This window comes from Python bivittatus, unplaced genomic scaffold (assembly GCF_059951505.1).
Source record: "Python bivittatus isolate LINGU-HERP-01145 unplaced genomic scaffold, Pbiv_v1 ctg000480_np1212, whole genome shotgun sequence".
NCBI classification, from domain to species: Eukaryota; Metazoa; Chordata; class Lepidosauria; order Squamata; family Pythonidae; genus Python; species Python bivittatus.
Genome location: NW_028277075.1, coordinates 8,979,914 through 8,992,296, shown reverse-complemented (window position 1 = coordinate 8,992,296; position 12,383 = coordinate 8,979,914). Strand labels below are relative to the sequence as shown.

Sequence of the window (12,383 nt, the reverse complement as noted above, 5' to 3'; positions counted from 1 at the left end):
AAATTGAGACAGTGATTGATCAGCAGCCATGATTTTGCATTTTGTAAAATGATCATTTTTTATAGTCTATAAAGAAAAGACCATTTGAAAACATTTCTGTTCATTCTTGCTACTCTCCCCTCCACTGTATTCCTTAATGAATGTCCAAATAAGTACATTAACAACAGTCAAGTTGGTTTGTCATCTGTCCTGCTCAGTGAAGTAATATATAACACCATTGTTAATTGTCATTTTCAGGTTGTTTTATTTATTGTACTAGTACCATTTGTTTTCATAGTTCCATAGGTAAGGATGGTACTAGGCCAGGTAGTACAGTAGTAAATGTATCTACATGCAGTGACCAGTTATCCCCCCTCCTAGCTTGTATGAATTCAATTAAAATCTTTACTGTTATGGTATATCCTTCCAGATTGCAACACTACAGACATTATTAAGTTGATGTCATGTTCCAGTGGGATTTCCATCCAAAAGTGATGGAGTACTAGGTTCAGTACCCTGAATAGCTGTTACCAATATCCATTAAATCTCAAGTGTTCACATCCAGGACCAAAGAAAACAGTACTAAAGCCTAGTATAGATAGGTTCCTACAACACTGACCTAGAAAGTGTCAGGCTTCTCCACAGCAGGCTGGGCTGAACCTAATTAAACATACACAAAAAACTCAGGAACTTCTGATGCTAAATTTCTTGTAGAAAAACTAAAAAGCCATTACGAAAAAATTGTAGCAACTGCTGAGTACCAAGTATGAGTTCTACTTATAATAATCAAAGGTCACATTTTTTTCCTGCCCAGTATGTGTTGGGCTAGAAGCAGTTCTCTTTTGGGTGGCAGACACAGTTTCCATCTCTTCCTTATTTTAGGAACTGATGTATTGGGTTGTTTACTTTTGACTGTGTGAGAATATTCACAGACTTAAATGGAAATCCTTTCAGTAGCTTACCCTCACAAATCCTGTTTTAGGTTTTTGAAAAAATCAGTTTGGTTTATTGTCTCTGGCTGCTTAAAAGAAGGGCTCAGCTCTGAAGAGTGGAATTGTGGAGGGCAATACTCCTGGTTCACTGGACAAATCCGAAGCCCATTCTTTGGAGTCAGAGAGCAGCAGTGTCTACCTAGGATGGATGAGACAAGCTCCAAGGTCCAGAATAGAGGGTCTCACAGGAGAATGACCAGGCACTGCTTCTGTCTCCTCCTCAGAGCTGCTGCCATAAGCTTCTGAAGGTTCTTGGGACTGGATCATGAAAGCCGAGCTCTGTTTTTTAATGATATCTTCTAATTTCTTTTCACCTAAAATTTATACCAGGCTTTCTACTGTACTACAAATATAATCTTTGTTAACCTGATTTCTTTTCCCAAAAGCATCAATCAAATGTTGTGATAATTATTATACTTTGTGTAGAGCTTATGATGATTCGTCTCTAACCATGATGTTAGAGATGAATATGTTATATTCGCCTCTGTATGTTCTATACAGCAATATTAGTGCATGCGCTACATGGTAATATATTTTGTACTTCATTACATACAACAGTTTACAGATCATCCCATCCACACCAAAATTTTCTATGTTTTGGCCAATTTCATGGAAGTTTTACCTGATTTTAATTGTACGTAAACTGTAGTCTTTAAAAACTATTATTCTTGGATATTTTTCTTTCTTCAATATCTTCCTACAGTTGGCTGCTTTAATATGTTTGTTTCTTCCAGTGTTATAATAGGCTTAATTGCACAGTTCCATTCTTTTATTTTTATACAGTTTGTTCTGGTTACTTCATTATTTGAAGAGCTATAGGATTTTTTTTCCTGAAGGTAACCTAAGTCATACCAAGGAAAATTATGCAACCTTGAAAAAAATCTTCATAATAATTTTCAGCAAGGGCATCCACTCACTACTGCTTTGCTGTATTTTGTGTATTTGATCTGGCATGTGTTGAACCTGAACTCTGAGAAGAAAATTGGTATGATTAAAATTTGAATGAGATTTCAAGGAAGAGCTTGTTTGGGATGTTTAGGCCCAGCTGTGTAAACAAGCGACAACAAATAATTTGTTTCTGATGATTGTAATGAAACAAATTATGAATTTGGGCATTTCATAGAGATACTTTACTGCAGCCAAGAACTGAAATACTGTACTGTACTACCCTCTGTATTTGGCATATTTTACTTCCCACCTGAGATTATTCCTTGTGTGTCAGTACAGAGATGTTAAGTAATCCATTACTACAAATAAGAGTTTTAGGAGTTTGCTTGACACGGTATAATTTATGCCTGAGCTTTTCTGTATTTAACTATATAAATATTGCCATTATAGACATTTAATTAATTTTATATTATATATTACATTTCTTAACTCTAGTATAATGGGTATATTGTTTTTAAAATTTCATTATTTGTAATAAATAGCAATAGCAATAATACTTACTTGGTCAATGACCAGCAAAATTTAAAACAAACAGAGTGAAGCAAATGGATACAATAATATATTAAAAATTTACATCTTTATTTACATCTATTTTCTCTTGAGTATTCTGGCATTAAATTTTCAGTCCATTTTTAATATGTCAACATTTAGACCAATCGAAAGCAATATTGTGACTGATCTATATACAAGGTTTGATTTCTTTAGGTTTAATTAAAATATACTGTATGCACTTATTTTACCTTTCTTTAAACAAGGAGAATTTCTTCAGCTTCTTTATTCCTGAGTACATGTCTTCTATTACCAATTTATGGGTACATCATTATATAAACCAGAGTTGAGGAATCTGTGCCGCTCCATATGTTGGTGAATTAAAATTTCCAGCATCATCACCATTGCAGGAATGTTTGGGAATTGTAGTTCAGCAATAACTGGAGGGTAACACTTCCAATCTAAGTGGTCTAGATTGAAATTTAAAACTAAATTAGACGAGACGCCATTTATTTGATTAAGAATTATGTAAATGCCTTTTAAAAAATAAATGTGGACCTGATACAGTTAAGAGATCTGTTGGGAAGTTTCTGTGCCTATTGCAGTGCAAATAGCAGGCTTGATGTCCTAATGCTTTTGGGCACCATCATGGGGGACAGTTAAAGCTCTCTCTCAGCTAGATTTTAGACCAACATTAGGTACCATTTACTTGTAAAAAGTCTAGCTGAATACAATAGTGTCATATCTTCTAATTAGCCTTTAATTTCTTTTCCATGCAGTCACTATTAAAAATACTAAGATCACATCTCAGTTGAGTAATATACAGAGTAAACCTACTGAAATCTATATTGTTAAATTTGTTGTTATGGCTGTTTTGTTATGGCTATGTTGTTATGGCTAAGTTTGGGTACAATTCAATATGTTTGATGTTTCTAGTATTAAATATTATCTATTCATTAAGTGTTTGGGAAAGGAAGTAAAGAACTTCAGTCCATGTTGTTTATTCTGTTCCTTGCTTTGATATTATGTAAATGCTTATATAAATAAATAGATGTTTATACAGTCCTATAATAAGTGATTGTAAAGTATTCCATTTAAGTCTATTCAATCTGTTGAAAACGGGATTCAGATCATGATCTCATTTGGTCTGAGGAAATCTTCTGTTACCAGTCACCATTTATTCTTTGTTGTTATTAAATTTATACTCCATCCTTCTGTTTGGCCCAAACCATAATGTATGTTTACACAATTTAAAAAAATGCAAAATGTAAAATATAGCCATTAAATCAACATAACTAAAACTAAAAACGCAAGTAGCATCACTAAAATAATGAGCAATTAAAAGTTTGACTCTAGGTATTTGTTTTTGACATTTTCTTAATTACTGGGAGAGAGAGGGGCAAGTGTACAATACTTTCTTGGGGAGAGATTCCATAGCCTGGGAGAAGGCCCTCTCCTGCCTATCTAGTAGTGGGCCATCTATGAGAGAAATGTATTGAAAAAGATCTCTACTGATCTGAGGAATTGGACAGCTTTATAGTGGGAAGAGTCCCTCAGATAGTTGGGCTCTAAGCCATGTAGGGCCAATGCTTTGAACTGTGGCCAGTAAGCAAATGGCAACCAGTGCAGATCTTTCAGTACAAGCAACATAGGATCCCTGTCCCTTGCACTCTGAACAGCCCAGGTGTCACATTTTGTATCAACTGCATTTTCCAAATTCACATGGGAAGTGCATTGCAGTAATCAAGATGGGATGTAACTGAGGTGTGAATAATAATTGCTAAGATCAGGAGGGGGGGGGGTCACAATTGGTGCATTACCTGTAATTGTGCAAACATTCTGCTCTTTACAGCTACCACTTGCGAATGCAGTGAAGGTAGGGATAAAAGCATTTTCATACACTATCTTTTGGAATAATCTCTAATGCGTACTATGTGGCTTCTCCTTCTGTCTCAGCATTTAAGCAATCAGTGTGCCTCTAGTACCTCTGTATGCATTGCTAACCATTATTGTTCAACCTATGATACTTAAGGGACTAGTATGCATATATTCTCTTGTCTCTGTGTTGTCCCAGGAACGCTGGGTTCGTAGCCTGGTGTGCCCACGCCCAATCAGAACACACAAGACATAGAGATCTTTCCAAAGTTTACTCTGTAGAGAAGAAAGATGCTTGGGAATAGTTTCGCAAAGCAAGCTCAAGTGCTTGTCTTCAACAGCATTATTTATACATTAGCACACAGGGAGATGGCAAAATCTCATTGGTACACTTCATCAGTCTTGCCCGGTCTAGGCGGGCACAGGAAATCCCTTATTTGGCCCTCTGGGAATGCTTCACAGCTAGGAGTGTTTCTTATTAGCAATACAAAGTAGTGGAACAAAACAAGTGTATTTCTTCTTATAGTGCAAAATAAGACAGGTAAGGTTTTCCATCAGGATCTGCAAAGTAAATCAGCAAAACAAGGCAACAGAGGACCCGATGGTAATGCCCATTGTTTGCAAAACAGTCAGGTCTATGGTAAACAGGAGGCAAATCAGCGCTTGCACCTTGTCAAAGTGGGGCCTCTCATTCAGATGTGGATGCTAGGGCAATATGGCAATTGTTTCCTCCCAGAAAACAAGGCAAGACCGGGAGTGCTGGTCATCAGCAAAATGGTCAGGTCTTTGTGAAATCTTTGTAGGCGTCAGGAAGCAATAGCCCGGCCACTCATAAAAATCATGATTCTAATCTACCAACTCAGCTGGGTGGACAACCTGCAAGTGACCTCGTGCCTTCTCTCAAAAGATGGAGAGGTTATATAAAGTATTAAGATGGATACAAATTATTAAAAAACATACAAAATATAAAATACAAATACAAAATGTCTGAACACTGGCTCATCATCTACTTAGACAGAGTTATCATCTGATAGTACTTTGCTATATCTTTGCAGTGATGCCGGTTATGATTTTCTTGATGCTTCCTAGTAAGCGGCTATCAAAAATGTTTTGAGGCAGCCTTTTTAGGAGATGAATTAACATGTTTAAATGTATGTGTGTGCACGTATATTCCCAGCAGCCTCGCCTTCTTGCATATTTTGTAGAGCTACAGGGAATATATTTTTGCATTTTCCAACATGAGCTATTAAGAATATGAAGAATTGGGGCTAACATGGCCTCTTTCCTTCTCAAATGCACCCATCTTGCCTTTCTTTTCCCCTGGAATACAGGTTAACTCTGGAAAGCTATAGATAGACCTCCCCTACTCTGGCTGGATGCTGATTCCGCCCCCTCCCTTCTCCTCTGCTGGAGACAGTGTCGAGGACAATTATTCAAGCTGCATAAAAACTGTTTCCCTGTAATGGGCTGAACTCCTTGTACTGTGACAAACTGCCCAGCTGCTCTGGCTTCATCCCTTCCATTTTCTACCTCCATCTGCACCTTTTCCATTCCATTTTTTTGTGTTTCTTTTTTTTTTCTTCCCCCTTGGCATCTCGGCTACTCGGAGAGAAGAAAGGGATAAACAGCCCAGTCAAGGAGTCATATAAAACTGGCCTTTTCTGTCCTTCCCGAGTCATATGATGTGCAGCTGTGCTTCTTCACGGTGAAAGCGTACTGCTTGTTGGGGGGGGTTTATTTCCTGGTGGTTACGCGGCCCTTTGGCATGCCACGGCTCGGCCCACATCAAGGAAGCTTACAGAGGCTTGTAAAATGGAGGATACAAGCAGAAATTGAACAGCTGTAAGCATCAGGCTAGGAGGGGCGGGGCTTGTGTCCACTTCTTTTTGCTGCACATTTTTGAATCCCCTCAAGTAATATGTCAGGGGACTGGAAATGCTCACGCCTGAACATCAAATATTTGAAAGTCTGCACATGCCGTGGGTGCCAGTTCCTACTGATACGACTGGGGGTAATGCAGGTGCAACGCAGGCATTGCAAACGGAGACATCGACCTAGGGCCCTTTTTGGGGGAAAAGATGTCTGCTTTTTTCTGAAATGTGCTTTCTGTCCTAATGATCAATTCAGGAAGCCTCCTGATTACAATTGTATCTCAAAGCCTTAGGAGAGGATATATGGAAAGATACAGTATATAATTTGGAGAAAAGGTTTCAAGCAAAGTTTCAGAGTTTTTTTTTTCCCTCCCTTTCTCTCTGCAGGTGCATCTGCGTTCTGCAGAACGTCTCCGAGATTTATGCTGTGCCAACCGAGGCACCTTCATCAAAGTAGGACAGCATCTGGGGGCTCTTGATTATCTCTTGCCTGAGGAATACACCCGCACCCTCAAGATTTTGCACAGCCAAGCTCCTCAGAGCAGCAGGCAGGAGATCGAGCGAGTGATCCAGGAGGACCTAGGCAAAGGGGTACGTCAGGCAATCGCCCTTTGTTGGCTGTCATTCAAGCAAGACCACAGAATGTTGTTTGATTAGTCTTGCAGACCTGCTTAGTGGTTTTCTATTAAAAAGACACAGCTATATACACAACAGTTATACATTTTCTGTTTTTTTCACCCCCTGCAGGTTACAAGCATTTTCTGCCACACAAAATAATACTTCTGCTGCAGAAATATTGTACTCCCATTTTTAAATTTTTGTTGTTGTTGTATTTTTTTGCAGGGCTCAAAATGAACTATTGGGTTCCTTTAAAACGCTGGTTCTTTTCTCTAGCTCTCTTGCCTGTTTTGATTGCTTTGTGTCATGTTCAGTGTTGCTGGGTGATTGTCACAGAAAATCTGTTAAAGCTTGCATGATTGTCAGTGACAAGATAAACTGACTGCATTATTTTGTATGTATTAATTTAGTGGGTTTTTTCCCTAACATTCAATTCAGGAGGTCACAGAGGCATGTCTTATTAAGGCTAGCTGTAGGAGTTTTCTCTTCAAGACCAACAGTATTTACTGCAAACAAAGCTATTGAAGTCTTTATTGTAAAAGCCCAGTTAGTTCAAAGGGATCCAGGAGTGAAGTGCTGAATCTGGGATGTAGAATAGATGAGTGGCATAAATAGAATAAAAAGGGAAGGACCTGTCAGGAATCCAATTACTTGATAAGACTGATGCCAGTTTGGGGTCACATTGTGTCCTTAAGTTAAATCCAAAGAAGTGATCTGATTGGCATCAGTTTTAACAATTGCACCACAGTGAAGTTGAATGCTGAGCATAGTTCATATGCTGAAGAGTATGCCTAATGCAGATGTGGGACAAGTAAGCAGGGGTGCTGAGATACAGAGTCATAGGAGGATCATTGGGAGATAAACAGAAGGTAGGCAAAACAATCTGGCAGGCTGCATTGCAGTAAAAATGTCTGAAACAGTCTTGATCTGGTCTGGCTAATCATGGATGGCCTTCTGTCTAATTAGTGGCCCTTTAACATGTTATCGCTGAGCTGCCGAGCCTTCTTTTGCTACAGCAGTCCTCTGCCTGAGAGCAGTTTGAATCCCAGAGGCAGCTATTTTAGAAAGAGACATAGTTGCAACAAAGCAGGATACAGGGACATTGGCACTTATTACTCCTATCATATCATCGTCATCATCACTATATCATCAACCCCTCTCCAAGTGTCCAGAAGTCCCTTAAGACTTGGCTCTGCTCCCAGGCCTGGGGTTAAGGTGTGTGTGGAGCCCATGTCATGTTTTTTTAATGTTGCTGTTGTTGTCCAGGCAGTTATGCTTTGTTATATTTTTAGCTGTGTTTTAATTATATATATGTTATTGCACAAACCGCACAGATTCTTTTTGGAGTCAGACGGCCCTTACAAATCTAGTAAATTAATACATTGCAGACAGACCAGGCCTCCAAAAGTCTGGAGACCTCAGTGGGGAAAGCACTGGGGAAAATGATTTTCCTATCAGGCAGCTCATAAAGATTAAGACGATTTCTTAAACGTAGGTGAACCCCTTGCTTCCTTATAAACTCCTCAGAGACAGTAGCCTCCCTTTAAATACCTATTAGCTAAGGGACCCTCATGGCTTGGGCATTTGGCAGGCATGCCTGTTTTGCTCAATCATTGTCAAAGTTGATCCATCTTTTTGGAAAGTTCTCCCACTTTTTTTACCTCTAACCTAGAACTTAAAAACAGAAGATCATAAAAATAGCTCTGCTGGTTCTGGCCAAAGTCTATCCTAGTCCGACATTTTGTTTCTTACAATAGTCAACAAACATACTCACAAAGAGGAAATGGAGACTTACTCTTCTCCCATCATTGTTCCCTTGCAAATAGAGATATGCTGTCTGCAGCCAAGAGGTAACTTTGGGTCTTCAAGACTGATAGCCCTCAATAGGCCTATCCTCCATAAACTTATCCTCTTTTAAGCCATGCAAGTAAGTGGCTATCACTACACCTTGTGGTAACAAATTCCACAGATTAATTATGTATTGTGTGAAGAAGTACTTTCTGTTGCCTCTTCTAAACCTACTTCCAACCAACTCTTTTGGATGATATCTGGGCCTAGAGTTTGAGAGAAAAACCTCTCTCTGTCTACTTGCTCCAAGCATGCATGATTTTATACAGCTCAGTCATGTCCCCATCACCTTTTCCAAGCTAAAGAGTTCCAAAACTTCTAGTTCTTCCCCCCCCCCCCCAGAGAAAGTATCCTAGACCCCTGATCAAATTGGTTGCCATCTTCGCACAGGCCTCATTCTGCGAGATGACTCCTACCAAAGATGAGTTTCCTCTAGGCCTTCCTCTGCATCCCATCAGAAAACAGGACAAATACAATTGAAATGGTAGGCTCATAAAACATGGAAAAACAGCAGAGAATAAGGAACAGCAGTAGGGCAACGCAGATCGTCTGTGTCAGAGCCACTGAGTTTTCTTCCCCGTGAAGAGCAGCTTCAGCTAAAAGCAGCAGAAAAGTTGTTGTTGGCAGAAAGCTATTCATGGGCAGTTTGTGCTGCTTCTCACTGCACTTTACCATTTCCAGATAAGCACTGTCAGCCCTTTACATTTGCACGCTCCTTAATTAACCCCTGAGTGAAAAATAAATAAATCCCCTTAATAACAACATAAATCGTTGCTGCCTTTCACACCAAGGCCATATGGTACCAAAGGAGCTGTGTCACTGTTAACTCTTTGGACCTGGGAGTTACACTGACTTTCAGGCACTCTTTGTTTTCTCTGTGTTCACTGATGGTCATATTCCAGGTCTCTAGTACAGATTGAGAAAGGTTGTACATAAACCAGCAGCTGGAATAACTAAAGGAACCAGAGTAAGTGCCCAAGCCTGGAGGCTCTTTGTACTCTTTGGAGGAATGTAGTGAGTTTAGGTTACAATTAGGACACGTATTTGTGCACTGAATTCATGCATTAAAAATATGTAATGAATCTCTGTCATGCAAGTGAAACTCCATTCAGTGGCTATATCCACATAATATATTGAATCCCAAACGAATCAACCATATTTTAGCCGTGCATGCTGGGCAAACCTAGCCCATGTAGTTAGTTTATGATTCAATTTATGGTCATACAACTGAAGAAACTGAGTTACTTGCATGAACCATGGCTAACTGAATAATGGATGAATATGTTGTGTTAATACGGCCTATATCATTCAGGCCACCCTCCAAATGGCTTCCATCTCATCCAGAAGTTGCTGTGCATAGAGAAAGCAGCTACCTTGGCGTGCAGCATTTTCTCTTCTCTAGCTCTGCTTGTGGGCCTTTGACTGAATGTAGCTTTTGCGACAGGGACCTTTTTCTTCTTGGATGAATACATTTTCAGCCGCCACTGAGCCATCCCAGTCTCTTTCAGCATTTCAAGAACCAGAAAGAACCCTCCATGCCTCATTGATTCCCAGCGAGGAAGCCTGAATCCCTTCTCAGTCACAGATTTTCTTCTTAGCATTCCTTCACCCTCATGGTCCACGCCAGGTTGATATTTAGTTTTAGAGAGATGGAAAGAAAACAATAAAGGAAACAAGGGGAAAATAAATGGGAAAGGAAAGGATGAATAGGCAAAAAGAGATAAGGCAGAAAAGAGATGGATTACGACTGAATAGTTATAAGCTGAGATGACTTCGGTACCTCTCTGACAGATTAATTGTGTCTGGAGGATGAAATGGAAAACACCTCCTATCTGTTGATTATTGAAGACTCTTCAATAATGTTTTTTTATAAACTGGATTGTAAAATATTTCAATACTCTTCAATACTGGATTTTTTTTTTTATAATCTGGATCATAAAATATTTCAAAACTGTAGTTAGGATACTTGCTGTGGAAGCAATCCTCAAGTAAACCTTTTTTGGCACATTATATTAAATTTGTTATTGTTGACAAACCTCAGTTCCCTGAAAATAACTCTGCTGTATCTCCTAAAGTTTTGATTTTATTTCCAGTGTTTTTAACACCTATATCCTGAATATTTTTTTCACCTGAGAGCTAAAGTATCTCCAGATAGGAATGTCAAAACTCTGAATGGCAGCAGTAGAAAATACAGCCCAGAGTGAGCAAGGTTACCCTGCTGGTGGCATATATCCTCCTGTGTTTGCGTGAACCACACAGTCCCTGAAATGGCAGGATCCTAGTGAGTGGGCATTGCTCATTACAGGGAACTGATATCTCAGCACCTTGAATTGATACTCTCACATGGAGAGTCTGTTTGGCCAGGGTCCTATATGAAATTGCTGTGAGACAATAATGAATGTTGTACAGTTGAGTGACATCAGAGTGTCCTATATTTAGTTAATAGACATAACATCCTGTAGAAACTTTCTTGCTCCTAAACCAGTATTTGGAAATTATTGTCTCACAGCAATTTCATATAGGACCCTGGCCAAACAGACTCTCCATGTGAGAGTATCAGTTCAGGGTGCTGAGATATCAGTTCCCTGTAATGAGCAATGCCCACTCACTAGGATCCAATTAGATGGAACTGAATCCAGATAAGATAGAAGTAATGCTGGTCAGTATGCCTGAATCCCTATATAGGCTGGTCAGTGCCTATGGAGGCAAATGTACCTTCGCCTCTGGAGTATAGGAATGATGCAGGATTGGTTTCCTTCAGTTTCATCTTATAGGATACTGAATGATGGCATACATTAATGTCTTTTGTGGGAACTGCTGATTGACCTAGACGCTAATTCAAGATGCTGGTTCTTATATCATACATGAAAGACAGACTTTTTCACATGAAGTTAAAGTTGTTTTGATGAGGAGCAGGACTCTAGCAATTTCAGTATTCCCTTTTAAATGGCTTCTGTTACTGCTTTACCTACTCACTTACTTACTGTATTTGTATGCCACTCATCACCGAAGACTTTGAGTGGCTGACAGAAACATCACCAATCTCCTCCCCCACAAAAGCCACCAGTAAAAGTAAACCCACTGAAATCATCATCATGATGAACATCAACATGACAATAGCATCATAAGGGATGAAAAAAAAGCCATATGTTCACCAGTGCATCCCAACATTCAAAGTAAGCCTTCCTCTGGGGTTAGATGGAAAAGCCAGATCAGGGAAGCTTTTCAAGAGTAGCAAACCTTTACACAAATACAAAAATAGATGTTAAAGAACTACTTCTTGGCTCAAATTTTTATTCATAAGAAAAAGAGTTTGTGATTGTGATGTGGATGCAAACCTTCATTCTTATTAGAAATTCCCTCCATCCAATTCAGTACAGTATTAATAGGTATAATATTCTAGTTGGGGGATAATGGGAGTTGATGCCGAATACATCTAGAGGATGTCAGCTTTGGAAAGACTATGATAAATGTTTATTGTGTCCTTATCACGTATGAAAAAAGACTCTGTCACATGGATCTCCCTTGTTAGATCAAGACTCTATTCTTCAGTGAAAATCAGTTCAATTACCTTATCACGAAATTAGTAAAATTAATACAGTCATTTAGGGAAAAGGGAATTTTTAGACATGTTTAGAAGATCAACTGTTTGTAGCATCTACATTTCAAAATGAAGAGACACTCTGAATCTATGGTGTCTGAACTAAGGTGCACTACAGTAATTATTTTTTATCGATTTGCAATAATCTGCTATTAGGGATAT

At 39.0% G+C, this 12,383-nt stretch overlaps 1 protein-coding gene across 6 annotated transcripts in view; it reads left to right on the top strand.

Annotated features, from left to right (window-relative positions):
* The window catches only part of ADCK1 (aarF domain containing kinase 1), a 112,933-nt gene that overhangs the window by 50,576 nt on the left and 49,974 nt on the right, over positions 1-12,383 (top strand). For all 6 annotated transcript variants that reach the window (XM_088145272.1, XM_088145271.1, XM_088145270.1 and 3 more), the window contains one exon: positions 6,542-6,745. In XM_088145272.1, coding sequence (XP_088001398.1) covers positions 6,542-6,745 — 204 coding nt within the window. The remainder of the gene's footprint in view (positions 1-6,541; positions 6,746-12,383) is intronic.